The 21,832-nt window shown below is 32.3% G+C and overlaps 4 protein-coding genes across 4 annotated transcripts; 2 read left to right on the forward strand and 2 right to left on the reverse strand.

The window, feature by feature from the left end:
* Nucleotides 1-1,587: 1,587 nt before the first annotated feature.
* LOC123302845 lies at nucleotides 1,588-4,146 on the forward strand. Its single transcript, XM_044885936.1, has 2 exons — nucleotides 1,588-1,803; nucleotides 3,118-4,146. Exons 1-2 carry the CDS (start codon nucleotides 1,588-1,590, stop codon nucleotides 3,679-3,681), a joined length of 780 nt encoding a protein of 259 aa, XP_044741871.1. The 3' UTR covers nucleotides 3,682-4,146.
* On the forward strand, nucleotides 3,685-4,239 carry LOC123302846 (the record flags this gene model as incomplete). The annotated part of the gene is made up of 1 exon (XM_044885937.1): nucleotides 3,685-4,239. A coding segment is annotated over one exon (555 nt), but the record flags the coding sequence as incomplete, so codon positions are not given.
* A 627-nt stretch (nucleotides 4,240-4,866) lies between these two features.
* Nucleotides 4,867-8,192, reverse strand: LOC123302847. Its single transcript, XM_044885938.1, is given in 4 exon segments — nucleotides 4,867-5,635; nucleotides 5,637-5,823; nucleotides 5,901-6,097; nucleotides 8,116-8,192. Coding segments are annotated over 4 exon segments (1,230 nt in total).
* A 10,813-nt stretch (nucleotides 8,193-19,005) lies between these two features.
* On the reverse strand, nucleotides 19,006-20,255 carry LOC123302848. The gene is made up of 2 exons (XM_044885940.1): nucleotides 19,583-20,255; nucleotides 19,006-19,463 (listed from the first exon to the last, which is right to left on the reverse strand). Exons 1-2 carry the CDS (start codon nucleotides 20,253-20,255, stop codon nucleotides 19,006-19,008), a joined length of 1,131 nt encoding a protein of 376 aa, XP_044741875.1.
* Between the last annotated feature and the right edge of the window lie 1,577 nt (nucleotides 20,256-21,832).

Raw genomic sequence — 21,832 nt, forward strand, 5'->3', positions numbered from 1 at the left:
TGCTGAGTGTCAGTGGAAGATTGATGTTGGTGAGTTTGTGGATAGCCCGTGGATATCCAGACCGTGTCAAAAGCTTTTTCGATGTCCAGGAGGACCATGGAAGTTACATTGTTTTTATTGAAGTTGTTTGTTATATCGTTTGCAATTCGTGCAACTTGCATGGTCGTTCCATGTCCCTCCCGGAAACCGAATTGTTCATCGATGAGTGTTTGATTTTTGTCGATGTGTTTGTTCAGTCTGGATAGAATTACTTTCTCAGCAATTTTTGAGAGTGAACTCAGCAGACTGATGGGTCTGTAGCTTTTTGGGTCTGTGGGGTTTTTGTTAGGTTTCAGTATTGGGACGACCACCGCTGTCTTCCAGGCCACGGGGTAATATTCCAATGTAAACATTGCGTTAACAATGTACGTTAATTGCACTAACGCTTTTGTTGATAAGTTTTTAATTACCCTGTTTTGGATTTTGTCTTGTCCTGGAGCTTTGTTATTGGGTAGTCGTTTAATCGTCTCTTTTAGTTCTTGTGGTGAGGTCAGTTTTGTTCGTGTTTTAAGTTTGTCAGTTTGGTTTTCAAGTTGTAATACGGACTGACAGACTATGTTTTCTAGGGGGGAAGGGTTATTATTTTGTTGTGTGGCTTCAATTAAATCAGCAATGAGATTAGCCTTTTGCTTATTCGTCATATAGCTGATATTATCTTTCAATAATGTGGGAATGTTTTCTTTTTTGTTTTTGAAAGATTTAGCTATTCTCCACAGGGTTTTGTCACCTGGTTTAAGCGTTTTTAAAGTATTTTCCCATTGCTGATTCAATTGTTGCCTAATTTTTTGTCGGATTTGTTTGTTTATTTTGTTTATGTCTGGTTTAACGTTTAACGCAGTTCGTCTGTGGTCTAGTCTTCGAAGACCGTTACGCACTTTTATTAAATTTTTATTTCTTGACTAAGGTCAAGTTTAGACAAATTTATTTTTATTTCTTTTGTGAGTTTATTTTTTGTATATATAATAGCACTTGTTATTTGTTGAAGCGCCATGTCAACATCACCTCTAAACTTGACCCAGTCTGTGTTTTTATATGACGTACACTTTGTTTGTGTTTTTTCGTTGTGTGTGTTATGTAACGTCAATTTAATGGGATTATGATCTGATGTTAATTCATTGTACGTTTCAAGTTTAGATATTTTACTTATGTTTTTATTTATTGCTATATCGATGTATGTAGGTGTGGCGTTGTTGATGGGAAAGTGCGTAGGCTCTTCTGTGTGGAGTATAATTAAGTTATTATTATTCACGTATTTTTGTAAAGTCCGTCCGTTTGTATTAGTTATGTGATTTTTCCATGTGTAGTGTCGTGCGTTTAAGTCACCAATTATTAGGGTCTTCCAGATTTTTTGATAAATGTTTTTAAATTCATTTTTTGGTTCTTTAAGTACCAAAAAAATTATTCGCATATTTATTTTGATTAAAAAAATTTTTTTAGTGATTAATTTAAGCATTTAAAGTTTAACACCGTTTGAAAAGCTGAGAATGTGCCGCCATGTTGCTGTGACGTCACGATGCACGTTTACATTTCGGAGCATACGGCTTTAACATGGAACTCGGTGAAAATAGTCAAAATCTTCGCGAAAAAAGTTCGTACAAGTATTGTTTTGTACCCCAATGCAAAAACACATCGAAAAGCACCCCAGAAAAGCTGTTTATTTCGGTGCCCAAAGGAGATAAACGAGCTAAATGGGTAAAACAAGTTCGATGCCCATTGGATGTGTCAGCAACATCACGATTGCATTGTTTTGAAGATCACTTTGACGTAAGTATTTATTTATTTATTATTATAAAAATGGCATTTCTTAACAAATTCATTTTTCTCAATTTTTTTTTATTTAAAAATAAATGTGAACATAACCTCTAAAATTTCCCTGTTCTGCGGCGTGTTATTTGTAAAACCGACGCTATTTAGTGGAATTAAATAACAAAAATCAGATCAAACATTTAAAATTGGAAATGAAAATCTTGAAAAAAATGGAAATTGGGACACGAAAGTTGGAAAACAAAATTTTAATCGTGAAATTAATCTAAACTGAAATCTTAAAACCATAAAACCGAATAATCAACCAAAATTAAATAATTATAATATGGAACTTAAAAAATGGTTTTTGTTTTCTTTTATGGTGGGATGTCGAAGATTAAAAAGTTAGTTTGTTAAACAAATTTGCAATTTAATTCAAAAGTAAGAGTATAATAAATTTATATTATTAATTAATAAAATCCCTTGGCATATTTGGTTTTTTAAACAATAAATTGTCGTTATTATGAAATGCGAAGTAACAATTTACTCGAACTTTTTAATGCGACGGTACCAGTGTACCAACCATAGTCGAACGTATCAATGAAAATCAGAAAATGTTTAAATATATCCGGTTATATCTCCGAAATCGTCTAGTGAAAATGAATTTTGTCAAGCTTTTTGAAATTCTCATTAATTGAATCAAATGTTAGTAGTTTTTTTTGAAAAAATCTGACATTTTTTTCGCCTGTAGTTGATTAAAATGTCAGTTTCTTAACCTTTTCTTTCCTGCCGCCGTAAGACTATAGAAAAAAAATTCAAACTTCAAATTTAAATATCTTCTTTGTTAAGTAGTCAATAGATGTTAAATTTTAACAGCAGGTGTAAAAAGATGACATTGAATAGTTTTATAATTAATAATAATAATAAATAAAATTTTTTTCATCATTCTTATTTAATTTTATTATTTTTCGATAAATCTTTTATTTTGAAAGAAAGTCCCCAGTTTTAGTTTCAAAATCCGCCAAAAAAGTCACAAATTAATTTAGTCTATAATTAAATCTGAGTAAACACGCAAATTTCAATAGTTTTTGATAACTATTCAAGTAGAAAGTTTTTGACATTTTTCTCTTACTTTATTGTGTAAAACACGTTTAACGTAATTCTTCACAATCAGAAAATATGGATTTGGCGGGTTTTGCATCTAAGCTCTTCGAATAATCTTGACAACAAAAAATGTTCATTAAAAATGGTTGCCAATAAATTATGAGAAACAGTATTGTAAAATTTGTACCTGTATAAAATAAAGAAAATAATTTTTTGATAATTTTTTTTCAGTTGCAAAACGACTTGAAAAACCATATGAGGGTGAAGCTTGATCCGAATGCGAACATTCTCTTGAAGGATGATGTCCTGCCAACGCTTTTCGACTGCCAAAGTGACCGAAAAAGAGCATGGACCTCAACAGAAAGACCAGGGGCCAAAAAATTACGTCACGCAAGAACGTTAGCAGAAATTGAAGAAGACCTTGTACGCTCGATTTCTTTAACGTCCGCTGGAGCTGTTGGTGAAACGACGGTCGACGAGTCAACGACGGCTTCCTCAACATCTGATTTTTTTCCGCTTGACACTTCCGGTTCTTCTGCAATCACCGAGGTTGGGACCAGAAGCTTAGATGTTCACATCAATTCTCTGTCATTGAGTGACACGCATGGAGTTACGTCAAAGCCGAACCAGCATTGGACACGAAATGTCGGAGTACAAGTTCATCTTAAAACCCATCATTTTCGCAGTGTTCGTTTGCAATGCAAACCAGACACAAAAGATGCTTCTTGTTCTCCGATTAAGACTTTTGAAAACGACGCCAATGATCCAGCATCTTCGAACCCGTCGTCATCATAAACCACTACGTCAGAAGTACTGAACAACACTCTGGAAAGTTTAGAGGAATATTTGCCTTCTGATGAAGAAAGTGAAGAAAGTTCCCAAGGAAAAACGAATTCCAAATCAGCTGAAACTCTAACTTTACGATTAGAGCGAATTGAAAAAAATCCCAAATTGTACATCGGAGTGCCTGATCATGCGCTGTTCGTTCTTCGGTTACTTAGTAAAGCAGCTAATTTGAAGCTTGAACATATTTATCTGACCTTGGAGAAAATTAAAAGGAATTCACCGTTTGCACTGCTGGGAGATGAATATGGCAAATCTGACTCTTTCGCCAGTGAAGTTTTCAGGAAGACAGTACCTTTGATGGCACAGTATTTGAAGAGATTTGTGTTCTGGCCCTGTGCTAAAACAATCAAATCAACGTTACCCATACCTTTTCGGGCACGCTATAGTCGCGTGCAGTCTATTATCGACTGCTTTGAAATACAAATACAGAAACCAACTGATTCTGTACATCAATCTTGTTCGTGGTCAGATTACAAGAAGTGTAACACTTTGAAATATCTGATATAAGCGACACCGGGTGGAATGATAAACTTCATTTTTGGAGGATTTAGCGGTCGCACTACGGATGCAGTCATTACAGAAAAAAGCAAATTTCTTGACCAACTGCCCCCGGGGTGTGAAGTTATGGCTGATCGTGGATTCAAGTAAATCGATCAGTTACTCATGGAAAGGAAATGTACACTTGCCAGGCCTCCGAGTGTCTCATCTGCTAAAAAACCGACCAAAGAAGAAGCGATGGAAACGAAACGCATTGCCAGCTTGCGAATTCACATTGAGAGAGTCATTCGACGACTATAAGAATTTGAATTTTTAACTCCTCATGCCGAAATGCCGTTTTCATTCATGGATTTAATTGATGACATTGTAATAATTGCTGCAGCTTTGTGTAATTTGCAAGTACCAATAATTGCACAATAATAAATTAAAACGTTTTGTATCAATCTCTCTTGTATTTATAAACATTTTTATCTATACATTCCCAAACTATCCGAAAATTAAATTTCAAATCAAAATATTTATTGAAACACAAATGTAAAAAGTATCAGATATTATAATTGTATATATATCAGGCTTCGGGAGAGTCAGCTACAATGAAACGATCATAAAATAGTAAAACTAATTCAGCGCTTTATTTTACAGATTTGTACAATTTAGGAAAAATAGCGGTTTCATACTTTTGTGTACTAAGTCAGTTGTAAATTTTTCGTCGTATTGAACTGGTATTATAGTTACGTCGTTTGACATCTCGTAATCAGGTTCAGCAACACAAAAGTAACCTCGCTTAACTTTTCTCATAAACAATTGTAGTTGGATTTGTGCCAAGTGCTTTTTCGTAACACCAGTTGCAGTAAGATATTGTTTCTTGGTGTTTTCTGAAATCGGGCACTTTATCTCGACAACAAAATCCGGGCCAACTGCATCTGGTGATGCACCGAGGATCGGGTACTCTGGATCCAAAATCAAACCACATTCGTTCAATTTCATGCCAAGTTCTATCTCTACTTTTGTAACAATGTCTTTTTCTAACGCTTTTCCTCGTTCAATTGCGTCAGTGTTTATGCTTTTCCCTACTCCGATAATTCTTTCAACTAAAACACCATCTACAGTTTTACAATGAGCAACTTCATGTATTTTAGACGCAGTAATTCTACAATATCGTAGTTCCCCCCACAATTTCGAATCAGCTTGATCCTTTGTAATATCACTTATTCTATTACATTCATCAGCAGACATCTGACTTTTCGCAAATAATACAAAGTTTTCCGCAGAACTCCCTCCAGCTTCGACAAAATCTATCATCAGTTTATGCAACGAGTAATCTTTATCGGACTCTGAATTCAGAAGAAAGCAATGCCGAGATATTTGAGTATTGCACTGTCTCTTAGAAAGTTCTGCAATAACGTCCTCAAAAAAAATCGTCAGTGTTCAAGAAGTCGTAATCTTTTTCTGGCTTTTTCATCATTTTTGCAGTTAAAAATGGGATGTTTGATCCGACTTGAGCTAGCACCGGTTTCTTCCAATAGCATTGAACGGCTGTTGGCTCCGGTTCTTCGCTTCGTCGATGAAGCCACATCAAATGCTTACAACCTCCTGTAATAATAATTAAAACAAAAAAAATTAATATTTTGTTCATTCGTGTAAATTCAAACGTAAAAAAGTATTCATACCGGCAGACGCTGCGCAATCTTTACAAGAGACTTCGACTACTTCTTCTTTTTTCTCATTCACTTTGAGCTCCACATGATACGGTGTATTCCGTACTCGATGTTCTGGACAAATCCGCCCTCGCACTAAACAGTTATCGCCTTGTCTTTTGAGTTCAACATACCCAACAGCTGCATCACCGTAATTGTCACGTTGGGATCTGCAAAATTGAAATTAAATTTTAAAATATGATTTATTTTAAGTTGAAAGAATGAACTACATTGACTTAAAAATGTTGAAGAAACTTATTTTTCAAAATATCAAATACAGCGATAAGAATATCGCTGCAAAAAATTTACTTTATAGTAAGATGCATAACCGCAATATTTCAATGCAATAATATGATTCATTGGAGTTGATAATAATGTAAATATTAATTAAAAATGAAACTTTTTCTGGCGTAGGGGCACAAGAAACCGTCGAATCACAGCGGAAAACCAAAAATCAGAAAAACCGAAAACCAAAAATCAGAACTTCCAGGAAAATAAATGATTGAAAACAAAAACACCAACAAAATTGACATACAAAAAACAAAATCAAAACCAAAACTGACAAACGGAGTTCCAAAATGATAAATGAAATCAAAAAATGACAAAAAACGATTAACATAATTTTAAAAACGAAAACCAAAAACAAAAACAAAAAACCAAAAATAAAACCGAAGAACTAAATTTTAAAAACCAAGACCAAAAACCCGAAGCAAAACCAAAGGCTAAAAAATAAAGCGAAACTAAAAACCGAACATTCGAATACCGAAAACGAATATGTAAAAAACAAAAAATCAAACCGACAGCTGAAACTGAACAAAAAACCGAAATAGTATCCAATTATTCGGTTTTCGTTTTTAAATTTTTTTTGTTTTTGGTAATAAAATTTTATTTTTTTGAAATTGATTTTTTGATTTTTTTGTTGTTGTTGGCTTCTTGATTTTTTGTTTTTCGTTCTGTTTACAGTTGTACAGATTTTTTTTGTTTTCTGGTTTTGTTTCAGGTTTTCTAGTTTTTGTATTTAAGATTTTGTTTGTCGGTTTTATTTTTAGTTTGTTATATTTCTTTTGGGTTTGTTGTTTTTAAAAATTTCGTTTGCCAGTTTTTTAAAAGTTTTTGGTTTCATTTTTATAAACATATGGTTGTTTTAATTTTATTTGTCGGTTTTTGTTTGCATCGTGACGTCACGTCGGGGCCGACCATTGACAGCGCGTTTTCGTCCATTTGAATACTTCGCAACTTTAAATGTTATTTAACAAAAATCTAGTTAACAAAAAAAAGTGTTTCTTTCGCAAAAATGTCTTTATTTATTGTTTACTTTCAATTTATGTAAAAAAAATCATAGGTTATTTTTTTCTGGAAGACCCTCAATAATTAAAGTTTTGGCCTCAATAATTAAAGTTTTGACCTACGTCCGTCAGTGTTTTTATGTCTTGTTCAGTAATTATGTTCCTTGGATTGTTGTATGCCGCAATAACAAATATGTTGTTTATCAGTTTTATAGCTACATGTTAAATCGACTTATTGTTGTTGGTGTTCACCGATTGATACTGTAGACTACTTTTGATAATCATTGCGATTCCACCTTCATGTGCAGTACGGTCGCGACGTATTATATTGTAATTTTTTATTTTTATTTTGACATCTGGTGTCAATTTAGTTTCGTTAATTGACATGATATCGATGTCGTATTTTTCCAAATAATGTCTCAGTTCCTGAACGTTTTGTCTAAGTCCGCATGCGTTCCATGACGATATATTTATGGGCATTGTACAAACTTGTTTTGTATGAAATTATTGAAAGCTAGAAATTTTTCTAGTTCGTTGTTGCATGACTTAAGTTTTGTGTTTAATTCCTTCACAAGCGATAGCATTTTTTCGATGTTTATCAGTTGATTTAATTGTTTTAATTCACTTGTGAGTTCATTAAAGCCACTGAATTGATTGTTTATGTTATGTTGTTGCGTTTGTTGTGTTGTTGTTGTTGCTGTTGCTGTTGTTATTGTTGTTGCTGTTGTTGGTATTGTTGTTGTTGTTGGTATTGCTGTTGTTGTTGGTTATGTTGTGTTGCTCTGTTTTGTGTGTGTGTGTCATGGTTGGTGTTGCATTATTTGTGTTTCTTAGCCATGGATTTGTTGTTGGCACTGTCGCCGGTATATATTTTGTTGTTTGTCTCTCTTGTGATGTTTTACTTTTTAATTGGAGTTTTTTCAGGAAAACGGGGCATTCCATGTGGAATGCAAGGTGATTGACTTGACAAATGGCGCATTTTATGTGTTTGCTGGTGTTTGGGTCTTCTTTTTTAACTTTGTCGCAGTCCCTAGTCCAGTGGTTTCCTGCGCACTTTAAGCATGTTGTTGCAGTTACTTCCCGAATGGCCCCAGACCTGGCATCGCCTACATTGGGTGATGGGGGGGATGTTGTGTCTTTTTTCCCAAGTTATCTTGGTTCTATTGACGTACTTTATATTTTTGTTTAGATATTTTAATGAAATTGTACTGTCACATACAACCAAGAATAACCCTTTATTTGTATTTTTTAACTTGAAGCCCTTGTCCACGTTCATCTTGTGCACGCTTTCCAGTTCCTCCTTAATTTCTTCCGTGTCTGTGGCACTGTCCATTCTCCTTAGTATGAACGCGTGCTTTATTTATTATCGTCCGTATCCATGTTGTTATTCACAGTTTCGTTGAGGTTTATCACATTTTTTTGAGTTTCACCGTTATTTATTTTAATTGCTTCACTTGTTGAAGCACTATTGTCTGTTATTAGGGGTATATCATCACACGTGTCTCTATCACTAATTACTTTTGTGTCTTTTATCACTAATTTTTCACTTTTTTCACAAATTTTTGAGGATATGTTTGGTGTATCCACCACTATCACTTTGTTGGTCGGTAAGGATTGGGCTTGCCCATTCTTATTTAGCCTTTTTACTGCACGAGGCTTAGGCTTCATGCAGCAACTTGGTTGTTTTTAAGTTTTATTGAACTTTTGTAAAAAAAAAAAAACAATTTTTGATTATCTAATCCTGTTATCTAAGCTTGTCATTTATTTTTCATAACTTTTTCGCTTTTTTTCAAGGTTTAGCAACCGAATTACCGTCTGGCAAATTAATTTTAGATTTTTGTATACTTAAATAACATAATATTAAAATTACAGACATAATAAAATTCTTTTAAAATTTTGTATTATGACCTGTACATTTAGGCTGCGCAGTACTAAATGCAACCACTTCCGGCAGCCAGACCGCCCAAGCTCTAACAGAAAGAGCAAGGGGAACAACATATCATAAAATCAGCAAGAATAAAATTCTCTCTCGAAAATGTTGCGAGCTCTTATATATATTATCATATATATAGGAGCATATTGTCATTTATATATACTATAAGAATATATAAATGACAAGTAGAATTGTATAGAAGTGAAAACGCACATCCGTATGAAATATATGGAAATAATCCCGATTCGTTAAGCCGAATCTATACAAAACAAAGTAAACTTTGTCCGCCCAGAGCCCGCCACGGTATTTTAAATATTTTAGTTAAATTTATTACCCTTTCTTCTGAAAAGTATTTTTTTATTTTTGAGGAGAAATACTTTATAATAACATCAAGTAGCCAATAATATGTATATATTCATTACCGATACAATCTTCTATCTTCTGTTAATCAAATACATATTCCCTTTGTCATTTCACTTTTGAATACACAAACAGTACATATATACTGTCTCTCTCATTTACTTATAAACATATATTACATATCTCACTCATAACAAAATCACACAAAAAAAATAATACACACACATACACACACACACATATATATATATTTCTTGTATCAATATAAATTTTTATTTATTTTGGAAACATTGTGTTTTGTATTTTTTAACTATTGAAAGAAATATGATATGTACTTGTACATTTCATTTTACTGTCTTATCTTATTATCTATATTATTTTGGAAAACAAATTACAGGTTCGAATTTTCATGTCTCTGGGAATGCGGGCATCAATAATTTCTGGAATAATGCAATTTAAATAAAATGCTTGCAATTTTGGAAGCATTACAATCTTCCAAAGGTCATTATCCCTAACGATTTTTTTGACTGCAATTTCTTTTCCATTATAAATTACCAAATCGCATAATTCACTTTTTGTAATATTTAATTGCCCTTGTATTTGATAATAGTAGGGGTAAAAAGCTTACCGGTTTTTATTTCCCTCTACAGTGTAACATTTTTGTTTATTTGTGGCCAAAATATCTTATTAACGAAACGAAGCATTTAATGTCTACAATGTCTTCGGTCCCAACCAAACCACCGGGACTGACCCAAGACAAGGATTTTCAAAATCAATAAACAGGCCGCATTTTTCAACTTCTACATTATTCTGTATTTCATACAGATTTAATGCCACCGTTTCATTGATACGACCATATTCCATTGATTTTGAAAATACTTACTCCCCCATTTAGTAAATTTTCAACTAAATTATGTGAGGAAGTTGTTTCTTTACGATTAATCAACATATTTTTGTGAAGTTTTTGCCATTTTGCATTGTCATGTTGACCCCTTGTTCCTTCCTCCACTTTTTTTTTGATGGTACGTTGTTTTTTAATCGTAAAAGAAATGTTTTTGCTTCCTCTAGCATGGCCTCTTCACAAATATTTGGTTGGGAGTTATAAGGCCCGTAGTTTTTATCAGGTTCTTTTCATAGCTTTATTGGCCGTTTTGATAAATACTTTACTAAATGTTTTACCAATGATCGTGCATTTAGGTGAAGATGGGCCTAAATGGCAACTAGGTCCACTTGTATGCGATAGAGCAGCGTCAACGCTACGCATTTCATATCCACCTCGTTTCGTTAAGCTTGTCCTCTTCCCCTCATTAAATTTGGACACTAACGACAGGTATCTATAAAAAACAATTAAAATCCTTCCACTCAAATGCTTTCTTATAATTATTTAGTTTCCAGTTTAATACCATACCTCTCTGCTTCATTGGTTGATTCGTCGAAAGCTACACGATCTGCTTTCCTAATAATGGGGTCAAATATTAACAGGCCCAACTTTATTCAATTCCCAATACATAAGAGAGAGTAATATATCTTTATTATGCGATGAAAAGGAGCGACGTCAAATAGTTATTATTTTTCTGTAAACACTCCTTCTTATCATACCTGTGTTGTGTAGGTGGAGGTACAAATATCATACTACATTATTTTATAACACACAACAAATATTCATTGCATTTTGTATATGCATACAACATTGTGTGTATTCTCTTATTATTCTTTTATTGAAAGCGTTTTTCCCTCTTATAATGAAAAGAAAGAAAAATTTTGAAATTTTCATTCACCAATTGGATAGGAATGCTATTTTATTCCATTTAATTAAATATGAATTTTTTCGAATTTAATTATATATTCGTTTTGAAAATGAAAATTGGGGAAATTAATGAAAATTTTGAAAAATCAAGATAGACAAAAGGGGTAGATTTGAAAGTAGTACAACATATCCAAATTTCAAATTGAAATAATATTTGGTTCAAGAGATTGGTAGGAAAAACTATCAAACGATTTTTTCGAATACAATTTCTTTTCCATTATAAATAACAAAGTCGCAGACTGCTTGTTAGGTAATATTTAATTGCCCTTGTATTTAATATTAAAAGAGATCCGCATCAACCTGAAATGGTTTTAAATGGACTTTAGTAAAATAATTTATATACAATTCTTGATTTTATAAGCTTACCTTATTTTAGATCCCAATTATAATTTAAAAGTTCATATCAGCATTTATTTCATATAAGTTTAATTTTTCTTACCAATATAAAATTTGTAAATGAGCTCATGCTGTGTGTCGTGAAGCGACCCTCATAATTTTTGAAATATAAATGTGGATTCATAATTTAATAAAAAACTAACCGATAAAACAAATTAGCTTATCAATTTCTAAACAAAAGGTTCAGGAGATGCTGAAAATTTTCGTCCTTTTTGTCCTAAAACTAACCGTTCTCGAAATATAGCCATTTTCCCACTTTCACATGTAAGTTAAAAAATACGTATTCGACCAATAAACACAATAAAATTTAAAAAAAAAATCATTATGGGTATAACATTTTCCAAATTCTCGAGTTTTCCCAAAATTTTGCATTGATGTTATTTGGAAAAACATTACAAGCAAGAGGTTTATGAGATGCCCAAGTTGTCCGTCTTACTCTATAATTTTAGAAACTGAAAAAATTTAAGATAATTACCTTGAATTGGACTGAACTAAACGGCTAGTAGACGCTTCAATATCAGGGAAAGTTACATTTTCAGTCGAGCTAATAAATTATATTATATAAAATTTGTTTTAAAAAATTGATTTAAAAACATACCTAAAAGTTTTCTGTGATCGAAACTAAACGTCTATTTATAAAAAAAATATTATTAAATTATGGTTAAAATAATTAGGTTATTAGAATAGCAGTATAATGTACACACCTTCTATATAAAAATCCACGTCAAAATAAAACACTTTAAAATAAATTTACACAAAGCTTCTTCTTTAACTCTTTAACAAACTGAAAATTTTTGTCACTAAAAAATGAAAATATCACTTAAAACTCAGTGGCACTAGGAAAAGATAAAACAAACCATATTCTATATAGACAGGCATACAAGTTTAAACAGACCTAACTAAACGAGGAGAAATTGAATACACATACACACACAACGTTTTATTGCTTATATTGTAGATAGGAAGGAGAATTGTAAAAATATATAAAATTGAAAGTATTTTTCCTACCAATAATGAAAAGTAAAGGAAAATTCTGAAATTTTTGCAAATGTATACTTTGCAAATGCTATTTGCTTTGTTAAGGCTATCTCGAATTTTTTCGAATTTAATTATATATTCGTTTTGAAAATGAAAATTGGGGAAATTAATGAAAATTTTGAAAAATCAAGCTAGACATAACAGGTAGATTTGAAAGTAGTACAACATATCCAAATTTCAAATTGAAATAATATTTGGTTCAACAGATTGGTAGGAAAAACGATCTAAAATTTAATACATTGATAAAAAATATGTATAGAACACCCTTAATACGTTTGTTTAGTACGGTAAAGTTGAATGGCCCACATTATGATGTCTGTGAACCGTTATATAATAAGGAATTAACTGGAAATCTGAAGGAACAGTTTTTAAAGAAATATATTCAAATTATAAAATATATAAAGGAAGATACTCAACAAACAGACGCAGATGAAAATGAACTTGAGGAAGACTTTAATAACCTACAAAAAGAAACTAAAAATACAAATTCACAAGCTAACAGTAATATCCTAAGCTTCACAGTACAAAGTGGGAATTCTGAAAATGATGATAATTGTGAATCACTAGATGAATATGAAGATAATTTATCTTTTGTATCTATGGAAGTGCATCCAGAAGACAATAGGCACATTGAAAATATTCCAATTTTAGACGAAAATACAGAAGAACTAAATACAAATATATACTATCAACAGAAAAAGAGCAACAAGAGCCAATCCAAATTTTCCAATAATATCATAAATTTAAAAGTAGAAGATATATTCCACATATCAAGATTAATATACCTCGAGCTGGAAGCTGCTTGTTTCATTCGATTTCGTATGGCATTTATGGAGAAAAAGAGTATTTAAATTATACCCAAATTGTACGTAAAGACGTAGTACGATATATTGCAGATAACTGGGATGAATATCAAAACTTTACGTGTAATCAATATGGTAATCCTTATTCAACCAAACAAGAATATGTTCAAGAAATGATAAAACATGGTACTTCTGGTACACCGAGGTTAAAATCGCTTCTTTGCTTTATAAACGGCACATCGAAGTTTATTTGAACGAACACAACGTACAATCTTTTGGAGAAAAAACAAACCCTCTTACAAGAATATATTTTTTCGGGTGAAAATATTTTGTCTGGCCATTTTGACGTTTGTGAGCCTTTAAATTATGACTAAAACTCTAACGATTTAGAAAATGAAATGGATTGAACGAAATGAATCAATTAAGAAGCAGTAAATTAAGTCAACTGGAAATTTCCAACAATATTATAAATTTTATGGTAGAAGATAAATACGTCCCACAGACAAAAATTATTATGCCCGGTGATGGAAATTGCTTGTTTAACGCACTTTCATAAACTTTATGGAAAAACAAAGTATTTAGAATACACTCAAATCATCCGTAATAATGTAGAATACATTTCAGATAACTGTGATGAATTCAATTACGCAAAGTGTAATGAATATGGCAATCCTTATGCAACCAAAGAAGAATACGCCACAGCTATGTCTGAAAGAATTATTAAATGGAACCTTATAAACCGCAGAAACTTAATAGGTCATTACTTAAAAATATATGAAAATTTAAAAAAAAAATCTTGTTGTAGGTCTTGAAATATATCGTTACTTACCGGCTAACTCAAATACATTCACAAAATTTCAATCGTTACTTGGCCGAAGTTTACATCGTTCTACACAAGAACCGTATTGTGCATAAACATCTAATAAACCATTAGAGCATGATAAAACGATCATTATAAACGATAGTGGAAAAGCTTCTCTTCTATATAATTTTCCACAGGATAGCATAAATATTATTGAAGAGAATAAGTGCTGCTGCAATTCAAACACTTGTTTGTTTATTGAAAATAAATTTAAAATATTAAAATCGAGATTTATCGATATGTCAAATTGGTGTCCCAAAACAATACTCAATTTTATATCAGAAAACGAAAAACCATTTGACAATAATATTGTGTTCTTTAATAGTCTAAAGGCACATTTTCCTAAAATGCGAACTTTAGTACGACAGTTATATGAAATGAAAGCCAATTATAAAAAAATCCGTGAAATTGATAGTGCTTTAGACATTGTTAATTAAGACAAACTTTCAGTGTTCGGGAACCCGTAAAATTTCTAAATAAATAAGCAAGCATACTTAGTAAATTTTGATGATATAACATCCGACATGAACTTACCAGAGCACGAAATTTTCAAGAAATATAATAATTCATATGACGAAAAAATGTCTCGATGCACCTAAAAATGAGTCTAAATCTTGTCAAAAATTATTTTGCTTAGCGCAGTTAAGAAAATTGTCTGCACTTCGTAAACCTATAGAAAGTAATGTCTGGGAACGCTTAAAACGGTTTTTGTAAGAAAAAAAAATTACAGGTAGTAATTTTATTTGTCAATTATGTTTAGATTACATACGAAAAAATATCTTACCTGCAAATTTTATTCTTAATGATCTTTATGCTGGAGAAATTCCAAACGAATTGAAAAAATTGAATGAATATGAAAAAATATTAATTCCAAAATGTTTGTGAAATGTTTTCCAGATCTTTATTATGAAGGTAAATTTGGTCAATTTCATCCTAGAGAAAAAAAGATAACTTCAGCTGAATTCATCAAATCGCGACTTATGCCTCCATTCGCAATTTAGACATAGTTATCAATATATTTTTTATTTATAAAACGATGCGAACTTAAGACAATTAAGTTCAGGTATATATTATAATTTAAATATAACTAAAAAAAATGAAAAACTCACAAAAGAAACGTATCTCGATTGACTACAAAAGGATGAATTGGAAGGAGATTTAAGTGCATTATTCAATCGTTTACGAAACACTGAACAATTTTGGCGCAAACCAATGATGTGGTCTGTATGTCAAAATATTACGGAACACCTACTTTCTTAACAGTTAGCGCATCAAATGGAATTGGTCTGATCTCGAACAATATCTTAGAGACATTAATAGCCCTAAAATGGCAAACAAACGTATTGGTTAATTAATTGCAAAAGATCCCGTATCGACTTGTAGATTTATTGATATTAAATTTAGGACCTTTTTAGATTTTCTTAATTCACCTGAAGAACCTCTAGGCAAAATAGAGCATTTCTGGCGGCTTGAATATCAGTCAAGCCGCCATATGTTTGCAACATTTTCATATTTTACTTTGGGTAAGAGATGCACCTGTGCTTGATCTTCTACGCAAGAGGTAGCTGATTTCATATCGAAATATATAACATGTGCTATTCCAAACAAAACTACTTCACCAACTTTATATGAACGAGTCATGAACTATCAAGTACATAAACATAACATTATAATTACTGTTTAAGAAATTGTAGGGTTTTTATTGTACGAAATAATTATTTTTATTTAATTACAAATTATTTATTTTATCTTCGCATTTTATAAATTATAACACGAATCCATCCAACAAAACTATATTCATTCTATTCGATACACTAATCTGTAACAGTCAACCACTCAACATGAACGACGCCATATCTTCTCTGTATATCTTTCGTTGTCCTGAATTACTAAACTTATACCAACTTCACTCAATTATCACTGGTAAGCAAATGTCCCTACACTACTCCCCCTTCAGTAGCCATGTCGTCAAAACTGGACGTATTTGGCTGGGAAGTGAACTTTCCGACCTGTTTGTTCTTTGTGTTGAGGTACATTTGAGTTTGATGTAGCTGTTTGAGTTGAAGATGATGTAGCGGTAGGTGCTTGTGATGAACATTCTGATTCGTCGGTTAGTATGTATGCTGGTTTAAGTCTATCTATTGACACATTTGTGTTTTTCCCATTAATTGCCAATGTATAATATTTTTCGTTGCGATTCAGTATTAAGAATGGTCCTTCATATGGCCGTTCCAAAGAAATTCGCACTTTGTCGACTCTGACGAATACATGGGAGCACGTTTTTAAGTCCTTATGAATAAAGACTTTGGGGTTATTCGATGTTTTTTGCGATGATTTTTGGGGCGTTAAATTATTGAAAACAGATCTCAATTGACCAACTAATGTGGGCAAATCGGGGTTTGTTTTATTAAATGGTTGTTCGAAAAAATCACCAGGAATTCTTAAGGTGGTTCCGTAAACCAATTCTGCAATTGAAGCATTTGCCTCTTCATGCAATGAATTTCGTGATTCTAACAATATTGTTGAAAGTACGTTAGTCCATGATTTAGTATCATGTGCCATAATTGCAGCTTTTAACGTACGATGGAAGCGTTCAACTTTTTCGTTGCTTTGTGGATGATATGCTACAGTTTGAGTTAGGTTTGAACCACAAAGTTTAGCTAGTGCTCTGAATAATTCTGATCTGAATTGTCTTCTTTGGTCAGTCACTATTTGACGGGGACATCCGAATCGAGAAATCCAGGCATCGAAAAAATTTGGAGCGACCGTTTCGGCGCTTTGTTTTTTGAGAGGTATTGCTTCCATCCATTTTGTGTATCGATCTATACATGTTAAACAATAGCGATAATCTTGTGAAATCGGAAGGGAAAATCTTTCCAAATCGTTTGGAAATTGTTGTAAAGAAGATTTTACGTGTTTTGTCACTTTACTAGATTGACAATCTACGCATGCTTTTGTCCAATTTTTAACATCTTTTTTAATATTTTGCCAAATAAATTTGGATACTAACAACCGAATAGTTGTTCGTATACTTGGATGTGCCATTGTGTGATAATGTTTAAAAATGTTGTATTTAAATTTTTTAGGTATGTAAGGACGAATATTTTTAGAAACTTCACACCATAATGGTTTTCCACCCTGAGTGCAACACTGTTTGAATTGTAACGTCGGAGTGGGATTGTCTCTTAAATTTTTTAGGTCCGTATCAAATGTTTGTTCTGTAGCGATAGCTTCATAGTCTATCTGAGTTATTTCTTCTATACGCGAAAGTTGATCAGCGACAATATTCTCCTTCCCTGATATGTGACGTATATCAGTTGTGTATTGGGATATATATTGTAGATGACGACGTTGTGTCGCAGAAGCTTTTTCGTTATTTTGCTTGAATGCAAAAGTTAACGGAGCGTGGTCTGTATAAATGGGAAATTTTCTACCTTCGAGAAAATGTTTAAAATTTTTTACAGCCATATACATACTTAATAGTTCGCGATCATACGTAGAATACTTTTTTTGAGCATCGTTAAATTTTTTAGAGAAAAAACTGATAGGTTTCAGTCCATCTTTTTGTGTTTGAAGTACTGCACCGGCAACAAAATTAGATGCATCAACGTACAATGAGATGTGGCGATTGGCGCTAGGACACGTAAGAAGTGTAGAAGCTGTGAGAGCTTGTTTGCACTTTTCAAATTGATTAGAGGTTTCCTCCGTCCATGGTACCAAACGCTTATCGTTCTTTTTAGAATCTTTTAGATAATCATTGAGTAAAGCTTGATTTTCAGCAGCATGTGGAATATGTCTCCTATAAAAATTTATTATGCCGATAAATTGACGTAATTCTTTGACAGTATTAGGGCGTTTCATTTCTAAAATAACCTGAACTCGCTCGGGATCGGGTCTGATACCTTCAGGTGTTATAAGATAGCCTAAATATACTAGTTTATTAACACCGAAAACCGATTTATTTACGTTTATTCGTAAGCCAAACGAGTTTAGCCTGTCAAAAACTTGAATGAGATGATTTATGTGTTCGTCATACGTTTTTGAAGCGATAAGTATGTCGTCTAGGTATGCGAAACAAAATTCTAAGCCTTGCAAGACTTCGTTGATGAAGCGTTGAAAGGAGCTTGGCGCATTGCGTAAACCAAATGGCATAACGTATAAACCGAATGGTGTGATCACTGCGGTTTTATGGCGATCTTCTTCAGCGACGGGAATTTGATAAAAAGATTTATGTAAGTCTATTTTCGAATATATAGTGGTATGCTCTAATATTTGGTTCGCATCGTCGATACGCGGAATGGGATATCGATCTGAGAGTGTCCTATCATTCAGACGTCGATAGTCTCCACATACTCTCCATTGTCCATTTTTTTGTTTAACAATATGAATAGGGCTTGCCCATTGCGATTTTGAGGGTCGAATTATATTCTGATTTAAAAGAAATTGAAATTCTTTTTTTGCAATTTGTAGCAACTGTGGGTTTAACCTACGTGATTTGCTAAATATTGGGGGTCCGCTACTTGTATTCAAATAATGTTGCACGTTATGTTTTACTTTTGACGGCGTGAAATTAGGTATTGTTAGATTAGGGTACTATTTTAAGATATCCGAAAATTTGTTTTCAGCTATTAATGAGCTTAAGGCTTCCTCTTCCCGTGATATTTTATCGATAGCGGCTGAAACCGTTAGTTTAGTTTTCGCATCTATTAATTTTTTATTTTTTAGGTCGATAAGTAAATCGAATTTTCTAAGGAAATCCGCACCGAGAATTCCTTTAGATGTTTTTGCAATGAAGAAAGGCCATTCGAATATTCGACGCAGTCCCAAATCAATATTTAAAACGGTAGTACCAAATGTTGGAATTTCAGTACCGTTAGCAGCGTATAATTTGAAATTTGTGGATTCGCCACGTTTAGAACCGACAGGTATGACGGAAACGTCAGCACCACTGTCTACCAAAAATTTAATACCTGACCGGCGATCTTTCACAAAAAGTCTGTGTTGACGACCTGGAACAGTATCTGAGGCATCACAACCGGTCGTTAAGTTGTCTGCCTGTTGAAGTTTTCCGGCTTGTTTTTCCATTGACATTTTGCTGTGCATTTTTCTGGTTTGCATTTATTTCCAAAACGATAGTGATAATAGCAGTATTTTCCTTCGGGGTTATAACGTGTTCGACTTCGTGAACGGGATCTAGATCGATTTTGATTTCCACTTTTTTTACGTACTGTTTCAAGAGCAGCAATACGTTCACATAATTCTTGCATTGTGGAAACTAAAGATTTGTCATCATTGGTGGATGAAATTTTATTAACATGCGGTGAATTCATTTCATATACTCGATTACCTACTTCGGCTAGTTTATCCAAATCACCATCTACGATTGAAATGACACTTCGAACATGTGAAGGTAGTTTGTCTAACCATAATGTTTTTAGAACTTTTTCTGAAACATCTGTCCCAGAGAGATTTTTCATTTTACGTAATAATTGACTTGGTTTAAGGTCTCCAAGTTCAACATCACTAATTAGTTTTTTTATCTGTCGTTCAGAACTTTCTTTGTAAATAGATAGTAATCTATTTTTGGCTAATGTATATTTGTTTGGTTCTTCAGCAGCAACTATGTCATATATATTTTCCACGATTTTTAATTCTAGTTGTGCCAATAAATGATGAAATTTAGTTTCTTCAGTAGTAATTCCTGAGAGAGTAAATTGGGATTCAACCTGACAAAACCATATTTCTGGTTTGTCTGCCCAAAACGGTGGCATTTTAACACTGACTCGTTCTAGATTAGGATCATTGTTTGTGCTTGTTCCGGCAATTGGAATACCGTCTGGCATTTTGAAATTTAGTATATACACTAAATATATAAAATACGTTATATGTCGGTTATACGACAGTACAATTTTAAGTACCATATACAGTTTTTAAAACAATTGTATGTTTATCGATTATTTAATATTTATTCACTTGTATAATTGTGGTTTATTATAAATTTTTATATTTATGGTTTGTTATAAACTTGTATGTCCTTGGTTTTGTTTTAAAAAAAAAACAACAACACGTGTATGTTAATTGTTTATGCACTTTTTGGTTATGTGAAATAATTTGTTTTTTTATTCAAAATTATTTTTCAAAATTTATGTTTAACAACGTTTTGTTTGTTTTAATTTTTATACCCACAATTTATTTTAAAAGTTTTAATTATATTTTAGTATCGAAAATGTTTTTGTAGTACTCACGTAGAAAACGCGTTTTTTTTTTTTTAGAGGGGTCACCAATTTGACGGGGTTTTTATTGTACGAAATAATTATTTTTAATTATCTAAATAAATAATAAATAATTATCTTGAAAACATAATCAAGAAATAGAAGAAAAAACTAAGCCAAATAAAAACAAATCCGACTTTTTTGCTATTTGCAGATTTGGGTTCCCTCGTGCAGTAACAGATTTTATTCAAATTAATGGAGTGACAGAGGCTGTAGCAGCAAGAAAAACTTAATCAAATAATAGATTATATAACATACAGAGAAAACAGGAATCCATTTATATTAACGATTACAATCCAGTTGTAATGTTTGCATGGAACGGAAATATTGATTTACAATACATTGGTGAAAAACGGGACTTTTGAATTTCTACATTACCAAATATACAACAAAAGGAGAGAAAAGTCGTATTGTTGATACTTTTGAATTATTGAATTCTACAAAAACATTGAGAAGTCGATTGTTTAACGTGGACCTTCGTGCTCTTAGTAACAGAGAATATGGACTTTTAGAAGCAAGCGATACGCTTCTTGGCATATCTTTTTATGAAACGGATCCTAATACCACAATTAGATGGTTAGATGTAAATATGATTCGTAATCATAGATTAAAACCGAAAAAACAAATCGAACAACTAGATCCAAATTCATCTGATTTATTTTATGAATCATGGGTTGACGATTATTATCCAAATAGGCCTTTAGAATTGGAAAATATACATTTGTATGATTTTTAACGATGGTATGACTTAAAAAGTAATGAACCTAAATTGAATGCAAATCAACATTATTGAAAATCAACTTTTCAATATTACTTTTCGCAACTAAAGGCAGGGCAAAAGTCATATACAGAAGCATTTTATTTATTAAAAGACAAAAAAAAAGATGGAGTTATTTATGGGCAGCAACAAAAGGAATATATAGATAATTGTAATAAAGTAAATTAAATGATTGACGCAAAAATATCAGAAATTAGAAATAATATAAATAACGACAATCATGACGATGATAATGATATTGAAAATCCATTAGAATTTCAACCAGTAGAGGCGATTAATGCAATGGATGATTTTAGAAGAGTTGTAACTATATCAGATGATGAAATGAATAAAATGATCGGCAATTTAAATGCAGACCAAAAACGAGTAT

This window comes from Chrysoperla carnea, chromosome X, assembly GCF_905475395.1.
Source record: "Chrysoperla carnea chromosome X, inChrCarn1.1, whole genome shotgun sequence".
Lineage (NCBI taxonomy): Eukaryota > Metazoa > Arthropoda > Insecta > Neuroptera > Chrysopidae > Chrysoperla > Chrysoperla carnea.